Raw genomic sequence first — 16,584 nt, 5'->3', positions numbered from 1 at the left:
AAAAAAAGCAATCAGAAGGCAGGTAGAGGTATACAGTGGTGACTGCATTTGCTTTTGTTTTCCTCACATGTTGCGACAAAGAGGTAAAAGGAGCAAGAGGAAAAGGAGTCCTGAGGTGAGGCTTTGTTTCTGAAATACACAGCTGAAACTGCAGGGCAGTGTCACTTCTATTCTCTGGAAAACAGATAGAAATGTTTCTCCTATTTGCCCCAGGTGGAAGGTCTCTGTTGCTTTGGCATTTCTTTGTAGCAGTTAACAGAAGCTGGCAGCTGGGTGTGACCTTGCTAATCCTTGCACCTCACTATTGTCTTGTAGACCAGGAAAACAGGACCAGGGGAGCCATGGAGAACACTCTGCCAAGCAAGAAGTGTCCCCCTCAGCGTAATTCAGTGCCCAGGAGATTTGTTCAAAAAGTGAACAAATGCATTCAAGTTGACATGGACTTGGAAGAGGAGAACCCCAGGGCTGATCTGAGCCTTTCTCCACCAACCTGCTTTTCCAAGAAGCGCCAGCAGTCTCCAGGGAAGACGTCACCTCCCCAACGATGTGCTTCCCCGTGCTCCCCACAACAGTTTGCTGTGCCAGCAATGCAGCCGTCGCTGCCAGCCCCTCCAGCCCTACCCCCTGGATGCAAGTTGCTCTCAGCACCCCTTCCCAGGCCGGGCATAAGGGCCCTGCCGCTCCCGCCGCCGCTGCCGGGCAGCGATGCCGACTGCGACCGCCTCGCCTGCGGATGCGCCGGGCAGCCCTGCGCTAAGAGGGCCAAGACGCCAACGCTGAGGATGAAGGTGTTTCACTGGCAGAAGCTCCCTTCTGACGTGGTGAGACGTACGTGCTTGTAACACTGGGCTGGCCGGTTCGTTTACTTCACATCTAAACAAAAAATAGAAATGTTGAGGGTTAGATCTTGGTGAGTTGGGCTACGCAGTTGGTTCTTTCATGCTCTCTCTCAATCCTTCAAAAAAAATGTCAATACTAATAAACTTGAAAAGTCTTGACTTACAAGTGGAAGAAATAATAGACTGGAAAAATGTATAGAAATGAAGGTCCAGATCTGTCCGTTGCTGCAAGAAGTGACATTTAACCACTCAGCCTCTCTCTCTGATTTGTTAAGATGTTGTGAATCTGCTAATTAAGGTTTACAAAATGTTTTGAAGTCCATTGAGTGGAAAGATCTGTTGAACAGTAATGGTCTGTGGTTTCTCCTCAATGAACTCACCGTTCATCACATTGATTTTCACACTGCTGCAAAAGCACTAAGGTCTATGGTTAATATATGGTCTGTCAAAGGTGCTTGCAAGGTCTCTTCAAGTTTAGGCAAGGAATAGGCCCCTCATGTAAAACTGGGAATGCAGTTTCCATTCCTGCTGCATTTTTTAAAGTTCAGTTCACAGGCCATGTATCTTGTAGGAGTTTTCCATTGTGCTCCCTGCCAAGAAAGGGGCTTGGTAGGACATCAGAGGTTCTTTATGAAAATACTAAAGTGAGAATTGTAAGAACTTGTTGCTCTGATAAAATACACAAACGATCACGCAAAAAAGCCTGGGTGACCCACTGCTTGCTCTCTTATGCAGAGATACAAATTCAGACTCATTCCCAATGTCTTTAAGGGATAGTGTTGTAATCTCTCCTGAAGGAAAAGGAGGTGAAACATTTTGTTAAAAAATCTAGTGTTAGAGATAACTTCATGTTTTGAAGTGCCATGTGTTGTGTGGATGGTTCCTAGTGAATGTGGCAATGGTGGTGGGCTTGGGAGTTCATATCTCTTGTAAGGAGAGATGTTTTCCTAATACGACGTAACGTCCCCTGTGTGGGTACCACAGTTGTGCAATATGTAGACTATTAGCAACAGCAAAAAGAAGTTGGAGAAACCCATTAAGTTCATCAGCTGCCTTCAGCTTGCCTTCAGCAATGAGCCACATGTGGTGATAGTTTTCCAGGTTTAATTAGCCTTCAACCCTTTGGGATGCTCTCCGTGGGAGCTGCCACTCTTAAATAATTAACATTTGCCCAGGACTAATGAGCCTCGTATTTCATTCATCCTCTGAAGAGCTTTCTTTTCTGCAAGTTTCACTGCTTGGAAGTGTTCCTCTGTCTCTGTGGTCCATCTTGAAGCATCCTTCTCTTCCAGAAAGCCGCTCCATGTGGGCTGCAGTGGCAGGTGGCAGCAAGGACCTTGTAGAGCCTGACTACACCAGCTTGGAGCTGCTTTTCTGTGTTCCACCAGCTGCACACAAGGAGAAAACAGGGCCAAAAATACATAAATCAAAAGAGGTACCAGGATTTCTCCCTTGTAGAGCCTATCAAAGTTCTTCAGAAAAATAGCTTATTCACTCTTTATTGTTGTCAATCTTTTATAATAAAGTAGGAAGTTTTGATATCTACCTTCTAAAGCTGACACCAAAAAAAAAAAAAAAAAGGGCATGGAATGAATAGGTATAGGATTAGACATGTTGAATTAAATCTACTGAGGAACAGATCTTAGATTTATAAAGAGAGAATGTGGGAATTTCACTGATAATTCTTATAAACTAGAATATTTTTGATAAATCATTTCCCTTTTTTGTGCTTTTTTCTCTTTCTGATTCTTTCTAAAAGAGATCTAATGACACACATGCTTTGTAAATTGCTCCAAGTTTCAGCTATGAATAGTGTTGATAATGGTATTACTGAAGAAGCATTAATTTTGCCAATAAATGCACAAAAGCTCAGTCTAACTGACTGCTTTTCTTTCTTATCTTTTTTTTTTTCTTCTGCCAGGTCACATTTATAGGTCTAAGGAAAAGTCTTCTTCTGAATATATTTCTGAAGCAATTTAAGTGGTAAGTGCTGTAGAGTAGCCTCTAATTCAGCATGTAGTCTGAATGAACAGAAACATGCCAAACACATAAAATAAATTTAGCAGAGATTTTATAACTGCTATGTATTTTTATCAGGGAGTTAAGGTTTTTTTAGCTGCTAAGATGTGGTAGTACTAGTCAGACTCTTCCCAGGCAATTAATACCATGTTGGAATAGTTACTAAACCTAAAATGGAACAACACTGATTCCTAAAGAGGCAATATTTATAAATAGCAGCAAAATCATGTAGGAAAGTATTTCTTTTATGCATTATCGACATAAATATCATTTGCACGCAGGAAGCATTATTTAGGAATTCTGTAGCTAGTTAATTTTAAAGGGACATCTTCAGAATTTAAAATTGTTTATAATTTTTATTCACAGATTGTCTATAAAGAGGGAATAGTTTACTTAATTAAACAAATGGAAGTTCACCAAGTCACAGTCTCCAGAGGATTAAAAAGAGAAAAAGGGAATCTATAGCAGTTCTTGGCAAAATCTCCTCACTGATGTTCCCTGGAACTACTGCAGTATCAAGATGAATTTTCTGATCTCTCCCTGAGTGTAATCCTCTGTGCAATGTCCCATGTTATAAGGGCTTCAGAAAGAAAACTCAGCCTAGAGATTCCTTTGTGCTAAGAATAAATCAGAATCAGTCTGAAAGGTTTTTTTTTTTTTTTCCTTTCAACCCTCTGTTTTTTTTCCATTGCAAGCTCTGCTTTATGGTGTAAAATAGCTCTGTGTAGCCTAGCTGCTATTTTTTATCTCTACGTGATTCCCTGGGCAGCATCTAAGCCCTCCTGGGAGCAGCTAGAGACTGTGGGATCAAGTAGTTGAGCCACGCTTCCCATTTTGCAGGACGATAACGCTCTGTACTGAGCTGCCTCCTCTATTAGCAGTGGTAGGTGCAGGGAGTTGATGTTTCCAGAACCCAAATCAGAGCAGCCTGGTTTCATTTCAAAGACATATTGTCTGCCAAAGTTTTAGGAAAAGATCTGGGATGAAACTTTCTGGGATTTTCCTAAATGTCTCTCAGCAGGAGAAGAGCCAGCAGTTTTAGCCTTGGCTTCACTGAAAGCAGTATAAAAAATTCAGGAGTAAATCTCTCCTTAGTGCCACTGGATGCCCATACTAAAAGGGGAGGACTCTGTTGTATGACGATGAACCAAACTCAGAAATCACACTTAAATTATTATTAAACTAGCTTTAGGCTTCCCTCAAAATCTGCTTTATCATGCTTTTAAGGAGTGAGATCCTAATAACAACGGAAGGCAAGTGCAGTATGAATAATGTCCTTTATTCCTATGATGCTGTTTTCTATTCCTATGATGGAACTGTGCTCTCCTATGTTTTTTGTGTTCCCTCTTCTTACACTGCTGCTCCTTGGCATCTCTCTTTCCTACAGCTCCAATAAAGAGATTGCAGAAATGATTCACAAAGGGGATGGATCCAAGTTTGATGCTGAGATGCTAAAGCAGCTACTCAAACTGCTGCCTGAAGAGCATGAGGTATCTATCATCCTGCTGATTCTGCTGGACCTAGAGCATGCCTGGTGCTCGCTTTTGAATATTTCCACTGGTAGAGCAAGACAGTGTGCCCGGATCCCTCATGGCCATGCACCGTCTTAGTCAATGGATTCCTAGGATAGAGCAGTAGTGAAGTCTTACCCAGCAAAAATCTGGCCTCATGTTACAAAGATGAGGCAATAATACACTGTGAGCCTCACCAAGGGGATCAGTCCTGCTTTTCATTCCTGATAATTTAATTAAACGAGTATAATATATTAGCATTTGTAAATCTGGGTGAATAAACAGACTTTCAGTGTAGGTTTCAGTTGAGAGGTGTTGGGATCTGTTTTTCTGAAGGGATTGCCAGGCTAGATTGCACCAGAACATGTTGAAGTCCTGCCTATCAATCAGGGATTTATCATAAAAGAAACTGTACAATCACAGCCTTCCAAGTGAAGCAAAACTTAATAGTTTTACTTCTAAACAGGTCTTTGCAAACCAGTTTGCTTGTGTAATTTATGTCTCATCTGGCTCAGTCCCATTGTCTGTGCACACAAATAGTTCAGAAAAAACAGCTTTGTCTCTGAGCGAAGCAACCAGGGCCCCAGAAATATTTTACAATACTTTACAGGGGTTTTACTGTTTTATTCCTTTTTAGATAAATAGCCTGAAATCTTGCAAAGAAGAAAAATCAGAACTAGCAAATACAGATCAATTTTATCTCCATCTCCTGGAAGTTCCTAAGTAAGTAAAATTTTCTTTGATTTCTACTTGTGAGTGTATGTGGCTTACAGGGGTTATCCATAAGAATCCTGTTTCCTGTGTTAGAAGGATGTCCATAAGGTTCCGTCCTCAGGAGAAGGCATGTGATTACTATTCGTAGAGCCTTCAACTCTCTGCTACTAATGGGTGAGAAACCTCTCCTTTCCAGTGGCCAAACAGACTTTCTGATGCCTTTAGGAAACTTGTTAAATTCACCTAGGTATTAGTAAGTCATAGTTAGAAAACTGTTGGCTGTTGTGCAGTGACTATCTGTATGATAGTGTATGTGTGAAGTTACAGATTGAATGCTGGCTGCCAGTTCTCTCCATCCCTGTGTTAGAGATTTCAGTCTGTAAAAAAAAAAAAAGAGTCCACAAAGCCATGAGTAAATTACATCAGTGTCTGTGGTTTGGCCACCTCCTGAATTGTCACCAAGCCAGATAAAGCACACAGAAGGAAATCTTTTTGTTCTTCAAAACACTACACAGTGATATGTTACAAATCACAGGAATAGTCCCAGTGAAATGTGATAACTTGTCTATCCTGCAGCCATTTGTGGTAAAATATGGTGGAGAAAATCTGGCTTTTAATTTTCTCAAGGTTATAACTAGCTTTAAAAACACTCTATAAGATGTTTCCATGGCTTTTCCGCAACACTGATCCACGATGAAGATGCATAAAGATACTATTAAACAACATCACTGCAAAGTGGTTGGAATTTCTGTCTGAGAAGTTGACAGGAAGAACAAAAGCCCTGCCTAGTGCTGCCCAGGAATTGTCAAAAATTATTGCCTCGTTATGCAAGGAAGTCACTGCCAGATTTGATTACAACATTGCTTCCTGAAAGAGGAGGTTATAGTTATTTCTAGGACGTCTTTGGAAAGGTCTAGGGGTTTGATTCCAATTCAGTGAGACTTCTCTCTTGTCAGAGCATTAAAGGTAACATAAAAACACTGGTGCTGCTCTTTGCCTAAAATGGGAAATTCTCTCACTGGACTTGAGACAATTAATCAGGCCTGTGTTTCTTTTTTTCTTACTGACTTCCCTTAGCTACCAGTTGCGGGTTGAATGTATGCTGGCTTGTGAGGAAACAAAAATTCTGCTGGACTGTCTGTTGCCAAAAGCACAAGTAATCAGGAGAGCCTGTGAAAGTAAGTGCCTCAGTGATGTGTCTATGCCCAGTGCTTAGGCACAGAAAACTTCTATCTAAATAGACTCAATCATATCATATTCTATAATCTAATGAAAATTAACCTTTTAATTGCTGAATATGTAAGGAACATCAAAACCCTGGCTACAGATTCTGTTTCTGGAGTTCATTCTGCAGAGCTGCAATTTGTGCTATTCTGCAGAGCTTTCATCAAGATAAATAAAGCAGGCATGTTGGCTCATTCCTACCAACAATCCCTCACAGAGAAGAAGGAAATTTTCTATATGCAAATCCCAGATTTTGTTTAAATAAAAGTCGAACTTGTGTGCGCAGCAGAGAGTTTTGTTCATAACAATGAAGCTCTTCCAGTTCCTCCTCTAAGTTCGTTTTGGTTGTAGCCCAGGCTATAGCTCTGTGATGGACCTAGTCAAAGTGACATAATAGAATCTATTTTGTTTTACAAAATATGTATCCTCAATTATATAAATTCCCTCCGTAATAATGTTTCTCTCCATAATAATGTCTGTAATATTTTCATAAACTCCCTCCACAAAATCAGATACAGTTTTCGTTTTAACTCAATTCTTTCCTAAATTAGCTCTTGGATTATAGCTTCAGATACATAATTTTAAGCAGCCATGACTTCCTGTTGCCCAGCTGCACTTTTGTGTGTTTGTATATAAAATCTGGCTATAACTAGGTTATTCGATATCAGTGCTATAGCTACTCTTGGATCTGTGTCCTAATCAACAACTTTCTGCAGTCTCATTCAGCCCCCAGCAGTGTGGGCCAGCATGTGGGTGAGAATTCTGTTCTAGCTCTGCCAAAAATGTTGTTTGTATTCCAGTTTCTGCTGTCAGTATGCACAGCCTCTCATTATTCTCATTAATGATGTTTACGAGGCAAAAGGACCTTCACTTTTTAAACCTGTAACAATGTGCTGAGAATGACAGCTACTGACCTTCTCATGTTTAAATACTTTCTCACGTGTAGTTGTCCCTCATGAGTGGTTGCAGTGATGGTATATGTATACTCTAAAATTGATGGGAAATCTCGTTTTCTCTGTAGTTTAGGGAAAATACCAAAAAAAGAAACTTCTTCATTGTGTTTTCGTACATCTGACTTATTTCTGTTCATGCTCTCTATAAACCATTTTTATGTTGTTCTTTTTTCCAAATTCATAATAATACTGACTTTACATAATCTTAGATGAGAGTTGTTTTAACACTGCTGTCAACGTAAGGAACATCCTCTTTCAGAACACCTTATTTAATTTATGAAAATGTCCCTTTCTATTCTTCAGCCCTTCTTACAAGTCACCGACTGCCAATTTTCTGTCAGTTGATTCTTAAAGTTGGAAACTTTCTGAACTACGTAAGTGAAGTTATTTCTTTATAATTGTTGTACTTCTGAAGATAGCAGAAAATTTAAATACAAGACTTGGAAACTGAAGCAAAGATTTTTTTTTTTTCCTGCATTTTCCAGGGGCATCACAGTGGAGATGCTGGAGGCTTTAAAATTAGTGCCTTGCTCAAGCTGACAGAGACAAAAGCAAACCAAAGCCACATTACTCTACTTCACCATATATTGGAGGTAGGACATGGAGGTCAAGTCAGCCTTGTGTGCCTTGATCTCAAACATACCCTGAAATGAAGGTGCTTACACAGAGTCTCCATGCCTACAAATGCAGTGAGAACTTTGCCACTGTTTCCTGGGTGGAAAGGATCAAACACCTATGAAATAAAATCTTTAGATAGTTAATACTAGGTTTCCTTTCCTAGATTTGCTTAACATGCCTGTTCCCTGGTAAAGGCTAAGCTTATCTAAGTATTATTATTTTTGTCCTGATACTGTTCTGAGAAACTTCCATACTTTTTCATTGATTGTACAAAGTAACTGCTTTTCCACTTGAATTTTAGGAGGTTGAGAGAAACCACAGAGATTTGCTGCAGCTTCCCAATGATCTTGACTTTGTTTCCAAGGCAGTAGGGTAGGACTCTTTGTTTTGTTTTGTCATGTATCAATTGCCAATCTCCATAGAACCAAGCACGAGCTGAGTCATTTTATGGTGGTATAATAAGGTCACAAGATTTCTCTGCTGTGTGGGAGAGGTTTCCTTCCAAGCCCGAATGGTTCTGAGATTTACAAAGCATTTTGGCTAAAGCCACTCAAATGTAGCTCAGTGGGATTTACAAGGAGTTAACGCCTTCATTTTCAAACACCAGATTCTTCTCCCACAGGTTGCAATAGGAACAGTATCTTGCCTTAAGTTTCTCCTCACAGAGCTGTTGTGAGGAGGGGACATCAGGGACAGTGTACTAGCACTCAAGGGACCTCATGAGGCCCAGAATTAAATATCACTATCAGTGTATATGTGGGTGGAAAGAAAAAGCCTGGTCCTCCAGACTTCCTTCCATGTGTCTGAAAGCCTCATGAATTTAACACCAACTCAGCCTAGTTAGCTCAGAAAAACAACATGAGGATATGCTAAACTACACTGAGTAGGAACCCAGACTTACAGCTCAGGATTAGCATTTTTTAAATCTTATATGAATTCTTTGGAACCTTACAATGTTTTAATTTTTCTTGTAACTAGAAGCTAGGGTAAACAGCAATCTGGAGATGTACTGATATTTTTAAGCAGCTGCTAAAATTAATTAAATTCAAAAATTATGTTGATTCAGTAACGCAGCAGAAAGCACTACAAGTTCTCTGTGAGAAGTTTAAACTGGATGATATGTTGAAGCCTGCATTTCTCTCTGGGTTTGTGTAATAATGGAAGACTTGTCTGAATCTAAATCCTCCTAGTTGTTAATATAAATGTCCTCTTTTTTTTTTTAATAAAGTAATTGCCCTCTAGCTTAGTCAAACCTTCAAACTTATAAAATTGTTTTGCTAATCAGCCTTGGGAGAGCTGTTTACAAAGCAAAGCCTGCAAGGGACCTTTTTAATGCCACTCACATCTGGATACACCATCAAACACCAAGTCATGTAGTGCTGATCCAGTAGTTTTTGTTTGGATTCGTGTCTCTGCAAAGGGATTGTCAGAACAGCAAAATGTGTTTGTTATGCAACATGCATGTTTGGGCCTCCGTGTGAGATAAATGAAGTCCAAAAAGAGATACAATTTCTGACTACAAATAAATCAGGGAGAAAAACAGCAGGGAGAGAAGACAATATTGGCACAAAAGAGATGAGTGTTAATTGTCTATGAATAAAAATACACTGGAAGTCTTGGAGAAGGTTTATAAATACTGGGACAGTAAGATTCTTCCACAGTGTACCCATGGAGGTGGTGGGGGCTTGGTGTTCAAAAAAAATGTGAAGTAGGGACGCAAAGGAAGTATCTTCCTCAGATGGATTTTTAGCAGCTTAAAAAGGAGCTCTTGCGGAGGAGAATTATTTGCAAAGGAAGGGTCTGCATTAGACAACTCACCCTATATTCATTTGTAGAGATAATATTGTCTATAGTCATTTAACTTAGAAGAAAAAAAAAAAAAAAGGACAGACTTGCTGTTTTAATTTACTTTCCCTTTTGCGGGCCTTTCAGAATCCACTTTGAAGTTATGCAGGCTGAAGCAGGTGCCAATATGAAGAAATTGTTGGAAATAGAGAAGCGTGTACTTCTGTCAACAGAGGATTTGAAAGTACAGCATGGAAAATCTGTTCAAGTAGGTAAACTGGATGTACCCCAATTTCCATTGTTTTTCTCAAATGCTTTAAAACTCTGCTTCGCAAAGGCACTGAGATTGCAGGTTGCAAATGGAAGCAGTTCTGGAGGAAGCAGGGCATAACCACGCTCCTTCTGCGTCTCTGTGGAAGAAGTGTCATGGGTTTATTTTCATGCCTGTAATGTGGTATTATGAAAAGGAAACAGATGAGAATCAGTCAGCAATCTGTGTGGGCAAAAGAAAGGAAGGTCTTAAAAAGGAAATGTAGGATGCAACTATAAATGGATATAGTACAGTGCAGTAACATGTTTTGACTAGCTATTCTTTGAGGGGAGAAAAGGAAAGTGAACAGATCTACAGTCTTTTTTTTTTTCCTTGAGCATATTCCCTGAGCATTTCCCTGAGCATATATATTCCCAAATATCCTTTAGATTCTAGCTTTTCCTGTTCTCAAAATGGGGTCATATAACTAAAGATGATCTCTTGATTAGTCATCCCAGGTTGAGTGAAATTTCCATGTGGATGAATATGATGAAAGTGGCAACATGAAGTGAGTTGCTTTGGGGCCTAACAAAAAGGACGGGAAATGCAAACAGTTCAATTAAGAAGAAAGAATTGCACATTGGTTTACAATCTTAGCTGTCAGTTCTTTAAAAAAGGATTGCTCTGCATTAACTTGAGTCTTCTGGGTAGCTCAGAATATGTTATTTCTTAATGTGCATAAATTGTGTTGTAAACTGTGTCTCAGGGCAGTATTAGCGCTTCAAAGGACCTGCAGAAGGAATTTGCCATTACTGAAAAGAAGAAGGAAGAACTTGCTGATTATCTGTGTGAAGACCAAAAGAGAATATCCTTGGAAGAAGTATTTGTCACAATGAAAACCTTCAGAGAGCTCTTCCTCAAGGCCTTACAGGTGGTTTGCATTTGTGAATTTTTACAAATACAAAGAGATTGCCTTTTTTTAACAAACAAGGATGTCTTAGAATATTTGCATATTTATTTATTTATTTTCAAATTGGGCTGCCTAAACCCTGGTTTCAGGGGTAAATGGAAGTAGTTGCTTCTTTGCTTGCAGTCAACATCAAGAAATGAGCATGTGGGCAAATTCAAAATGTACTCTTTTAATTGGTGCAGAGAATTAAGACCTTTAAGATTGGTTCCAGCCTAAAATTACTAATCAAGCCTCAATAGAATAGAAGCTAGTGATGTGTGAAAGAATAAGCAACCTAACAGGTTTTACCGAAGGAGTGAAGGTCTTGCAGAGGCAAAGCCTGTAAGAGATATGTTTACATGCAGATACTTCATGGCACTAGTTAGTTCAAATCAGCATGTTTTACATCCTCTACAAAACCACTTCCCAAGAGATGATATTTATACCTTTAAGATCTCACAAAGTAACACTCCTTGCAATAAGGATTAAGGAAGAGCAACTTTCCCATACAGATTGTGTAGACTAGCCCCTCTTAATTACTAAACCTCCAGTAATCCTCTAGGTAATATTTCCTACTGCATACTTCATGCCCACAGTAATGTTCTTTCTCTAGTGTTTTCTTAATGCCAGGTATTAGTGGCTTCACATAATTTTTTAAAGCAACAACAACCTGTTCCTGAGCCGAGTCCTGCAGAGCACAAGACTGGATTTGCCTCCTACAGAAGGAAGGCATTTTCAGGCACATTATGCAAGGTATTGCTGTAATGCAGATATTTATGCTGGGCAAAGTCATGGCAATGGTGGCTGATGTGTGTTTTAGGGTAAATCATAGTTTTAGATCAAAACAAAGAAGCTTCTGTGACAGCTTCTCAGACAAAAGATGAAAAAGATATCCTTTAATATTCCCCCTACCTGGAGGTATGAGATATGTACAATTTTGCAAGCAATACAGATACCTTAGTACAGAAATGAGGTGATAGTGTCACAGTCGAGAGGGGGAAAATAAATGTCAACCACAGAAAATATTTGGCTATAAACTTGACCCTCAAAATTTAGCTATGAGGTGGAGTACTGAGAGAGTTCGGAACACCTTGGCTCAACATCTATGTACAGCCACACTGGAAAATTAATGTGAAGGGTAATTCTTGCTTCCAAAGTTCTTTGAAAGAAGAAGTCCCAATAAAGGTTATGTAGGATGTCATGGTGGAGTTGCACATGGAGGTATGAACAACTTTTTTTTTTTTTTTTCTCGTTGTTCACAGCCAAGTTAGAGCAAATGGAAAGGACCTGCTTTTCCTCTACCCAACATGTAACCTCCCTTTCATCTTTTCTTGGTTCAGTTTCTCATCAGTACCTCACCTCAAAAATACCACAGCTGTTAATCATTTCTCTCTGTCACTATAGTAAAAATACTGTATGTGCTCAAAACAACAGCCTGCTGAAAAGTTCAAGCTTTCAATTTTTAAAAGATTTTTATTACTCTCTTTTTTAGATTTTACACTAGAATCAGACAACCTCCATCATCTCTTTCAAGGTGTTTGTCATTTGGCTAAAATGTGGCTTTTATTTTAAGATAAGTGCTCTGTGTAAAGCAGGTCTGTTGGCACTACCAAAATAGTTAAGGCTGTCTTTCCACTCTTGCACCAAGTAATCAAAGAATTATTTTGATAAATTGTGGTACTTTCTGTTTCCAGGTTTATCCAAACATACTTTGATTTTTTTTTCTCCCTCTGTTTCTTGAGTATTCTTTCTGGTTTCTTATCCTTCAGGAATGAAGACTGAGCTACACAAATGAAACATCTAATGTGCACCTTGCATTCTTCTCCATCTATTTGATGAGGAAAAAAATGTCTTTCAAAAACCCAAGTGACCCCTACAACTGGCACAGTGAAAAATAGCTGGTCTTTAACCCAGGCTGTATGTTTTTCTGCTTATCAGAAGAACTAAAAGAGCAGATGGCAGGAAGAAGAAGGTGGGGAGAAAATAGCTTCCCAACTCAAAGTTAGAGTGCAGTATTGGAGATGCACTAAGTTCTAAAACTGTGTGGAAAAGAAAAACTGGGTAATTATAGAGCATGTGGGAAACATTTGATTTTCCCTTAGCAGTTGCATCTATTCAAAGAGGGGAGCTCCCTCTAAAGATGCAGTCTAATCTCAGAAAAAGGAGAAAAACAATAAACAAAATCTGCTCTAGGAAGTGCTTGGCTCTTTACAAGGGTCAAAAAGACAGTTCTGTTGCCTGTTGTGTACTCTTGGACAAAGGAGCTGGAGCCAGCTCCTCAGCAGGGTGTTGGATAGTGTGAGGATAAATAGTTATCACAGAGCATCTTTTAATGCAAAGATCCAACAAGAATCTAATGTCCCCAGCTCTACTTTATCTAGTCTAATTATTACAGCAACCTTTAGTGAACCCAGAGCTGGAGCAGGGATTGTGGGCATTCGTTCCCTTTCCCTGCTCCTCCTCTGTCTTAGTGGCCTTTCTCATGTTGAAGAAGCTGTTAGCAGTGTGCTTGTGTCGAGTCACTAAAGACTTTTTTTTTTCCCCTCACTCTCTCTGAACAATTCAATTTAAGTTTGATCAGTCCATAGATTTACTGCTAATGGGTTTTGGTTTTTTTTTTCGTTACTGAGTGTTCTGCTCAAATAGCAGAACAAGGTAGCCCTGAATTCACCTCCTTTACTTCTTGTGCAATGTAGCGTAGAGGCATTCTCCAAGGACTTGCAGTTTTGAAAGTCTCTCAATATCAACAATATCTCAAAGGAAATATTCTAAAACACAGCAGGAATTTATCAGGTGAGCACATAAGAGGAACACAATGATGAAAGGCTTCTAGCTTGTTTTTAAGACTTCGCCACCTTCATTCTTTTAGCAGATTCCTTTCTTCATGGCAGGTGAATTCTTTTTTTGCCAGGGATAATGCACCAGTTTCCTCTCCTTCTCCAAGCATCCAGTGAAAGTGCCTGTAACAATTCTACAATTCTGAGAAAGTAATTCTATTTATGTTCACAAGTTTACTTTATTTGTCGGGAAGTGTTTTTAAGGACCAAAAGATCCTAGTCTTTTACATTCTGTAAAAGCTCTAAGAAATTCATGCATGTTTCCTGGGACTTCATCCACAGCAATCAACGAATCTATTAATACTTTGTTGGTACTAAAATCTGCAAAGAAGAGCAGGCATGTCTCATGAAGAAACCTCTCTGTAACAAATGAAAATCCTCATGGAAATTATTAACACAGCAGCACCTTCCTCACTACATCACAAAACCATGGCAAGTGGCCCAAAAACTGAACTTTCTTGGCTGACTGGTTGCAGTTGAAAGCATGTGGAATTCCAGGTGGTGATTACAATGCTCTGTTGATGATTGCAGCTTGGAACAGGGATTGCATAAGCTGTTAAGAAAATCAACTTGATATTCTTCTACTGTTAGCCTGATCATTCAGAATTACCCCCTCATACAACTGTGCTACTTGTCTAAATCCAGAAATACTCCTCCATTGACTGTAGGTCTTCCTTTACTGAGAGTAATCATTTGATTTCTTTCTCTTCCTCCATTACTCACAGCATCCCAGTGTCAGCAGGTCTAAGGAAACAGGAGTCCTATCTGACTGCATGAGTCCCAACAGGACAAGTCACCCTGATAGCTGCATGGTTGGCACCAACAGACTTGCAGCCAGGATCCTGCTGCTGAGCACCAGGGCAGCGATGCAGCTGGCAAATATAATGGGTGTCTAAAGAGGAACTGTAGATTGTTGTTCAACAGAGTGACAAGTTCCTGAAGCTTCTGGTAGAAAACTCTGAATGCAGCTCATATAAAATCAAAGATGCTTTGGAATAAATATAATAAATAAATAAATAAATAAATGCTAATTAAGTCGAACTAATGTTGTGCTTTGTGATCCCCAGAATTAATTACGAATGCATTTCATGTCATAGATGAATCTCTACAGGTGAAATTAATGAACTAGTTTGCTAGTAACATCGCTACACAGAGACATTGTGTAAGACATTGGCTTTGTTCTGGCTTTTGTCCTCAAAACCCTGCAGCTGAAAAATGTCATTGAAAGGGTGTATAAGACTCATTTAGAGTAGTTACTCATCGCAAATCATAACCAGTTTTTACTCCAGTAAGTTTTCTTATTTAACTTTCTATTTGTCATTCTGTCTGAATGCAGGAAAATCAAGAAAGAAAAGAGCAAGCTGCAAAGTCGGAGAAAAGGAAGAAACAACTTAAAGGTGAAGAAGCAAAGAGACTAAAGGGAGAGTATGGAAACACTAGTACATTTAACAAAAGCTAAATCTGGATTTATTGATTGGTCTTTTGTTAATCAGGAGGAATTCATCTGTTTAGCTATGGATGATGTAACACTATGAGAGTGGTTTAGCAATGGTTGGTGTAGCCAACAAGCAGATAGTGAAAAACGTTGTAAAATAGGGTAGTAGGTCTGCAATTTTTATGTTCATGTAAATATTCAGAAGAGATCATGATAGGGATCATGATAGGGACCAATGAGCAAATTACTAGCATTTTGCTTAAAGGTAGATGTTGTCCTGCTATTGCTCTGCACAGCTGTTTGTAAACTTCTGAAGATGCAAAAAGATAACACACTTTGGAACTTCAGGATGCCTTGTGTGAGGCAAGTTGAATCACGTGTTACTGTTTCAACATTTTTTTGCTCTATTCTGATTAGAGTTTCAGTTCCTTAAAGTGTTTTGTGTGTGCTTAATGAGAGCCTGTGCTTTGCTGGACATTGGCAGACTGACATAAATGCAAAATGCTGGGCTTCACTGGGTATGAAGTGCTTCTGGTGTTAACATTTGCACACCTACATTTTAGAGTTCCACTTTGGCTTATACGTGCTACTCGCTTTTCAAGAAGGTTTTTGTCAATAGCATTTGGTTATGATTCTTGATTCTTCAGAGAGCAACGGTAGGAATGGTGTTAAATAAATATGAGGGGAGTTTACATAAATATTACACTGGTTGCTTACCCCCTTAGAAGGCTTGTAGTTGTATGTCATTATCACTGTTGTCTAAATAAATGGTCATCTTTTAGCATCTGTTTCATAGTTACTGGTCTTTAGAAGTATGTTTTTAAAAATATATAAACATATTGAAAACTGACCAAAACATCTTTTTTTGATACTGCTGGACACCTGTACTGTGAATGTTTTATCTATTTTGCTATTATAACATGCTTAATGTAAATCTGAAAATTAAAACAATAAACTTTATTCTTGTAAATAAAGAAAAGTAAATTAGTGCATGATAAAATTATAAAGCAAAATCTAGCAGATATAAGGATTAAATTGTTTAAGTCCTGTAAAAAGGAAGCATCCAAACATAATAAAACTTCTGCAATTTCAACATTGATTTTAGAGGAGACCATAGAGAGGTTTTTTGTGCCCTTCGAGGAGGTGAATATAATTCAGGAAATACAAACTCAAACATGAGAAAGAGAATTTAGACTGTGCTTTATTTTTCAATACTTATTTTAGAAAATGTGCCTAATTATTGTACTACTAACATAAAAAATCAGACATTTAATCTATCTATTTTTAATCTGCATCAGGGTATGGTGGCATAAGCTATAGAGTACATTAGGTTTGGCCTAACCCAGATTGGAACTCATAATAAACCAGAGATATTTGGCGGGGGGGGGGGCATATATTTAGCAAATTAAGGAACTTATTTTCTGAAGGAGGTAAGGAGAGGAATAAATTT

General features: G+C 38.9%; 1 protein-coding gene across 1 annotated transcript; it reads left to right on the top strand.

The window, feature by feature from the left end:
• Nucleotides 1-341: 341 nt before the first annotated feature.
• Nucleotides 342-15,228, top strand: LOC104570675 (inverted formin-2-like). The gene is made up of 12 exons (XM_088539584.1): nucleotides 342-828; nucleotides 2,132-2,274; nucleotides 2,761-2,822; nucleotides 4,246-4,348; nucleotides 5,007-5,092; nucleotides 6,161-6,261; nucleotides 7,564-7,634; nucleotides 7,746-7,853; nucleotides 8,180-8,250; nucleotides 9,811-9,931; nucleotides 10,680-10,844; nucleotides 15,036-15,228. Exons 1-12 carry the CDS (start codon nucleotides 342-344, stop codon nucleotides 15,156-15,158), a joined length of 1,641 nt encoding a protein of 546 aa, XP_088395710.1. The 3' UTR covers nucleotides 15,159-15,228.
• The last annotated feature ends 1,356 nt before the right edge of the window (nucleotides 15,229-16,584 follow it).

This window comes from Tinamus guttatus, unplaced genomic scaffold, assembly GCF_059628265.1.
Source record: "Tinamus guttatus ecotype Peru unplaced genomic scaffold, ASM5962826v1 Tinamus_guttatus_pri_ptg000048l, whole genome shotgun sequence".
Classification (NCBI taxonomy): Eukaryota; Metazoa; Chordata; class Aves; order Tinamiformes; family Tinamidae; genus Tinamus; species Tinamus guttatus.
This window is presented reverse-complemented; position numbering and strand designations above follow the sequence as displayed.

What these genes read in the sequence shown, in the direction of transcription:
- LOC104570675 (XM_088539584.1), top strand. Translation starts at nt 342, where the DNA reads ATGGAGAACACTCTGCCAAGCAAGAAGTGTCCCCCTCAGCGTAATTCA. An exon ending in AATCAGGAGAGCCTGTGAAA is followed by an intron (nt 6,262 to 7,563) that starts GTAAGTGCCTCA and finishes TCTATTCTTCAG; the next exon opens with CCCTTCTTACAAGTCACCGA. An exon ending in TTGGAAACTTTCTGAACTAC is followed by an intron (nt 7,635 to 7,745) that starts GTAAGTGAAGTT and finishes TGCATTTTCCAG; the next exon opens with GGGCATCACAGTGGAGATGC.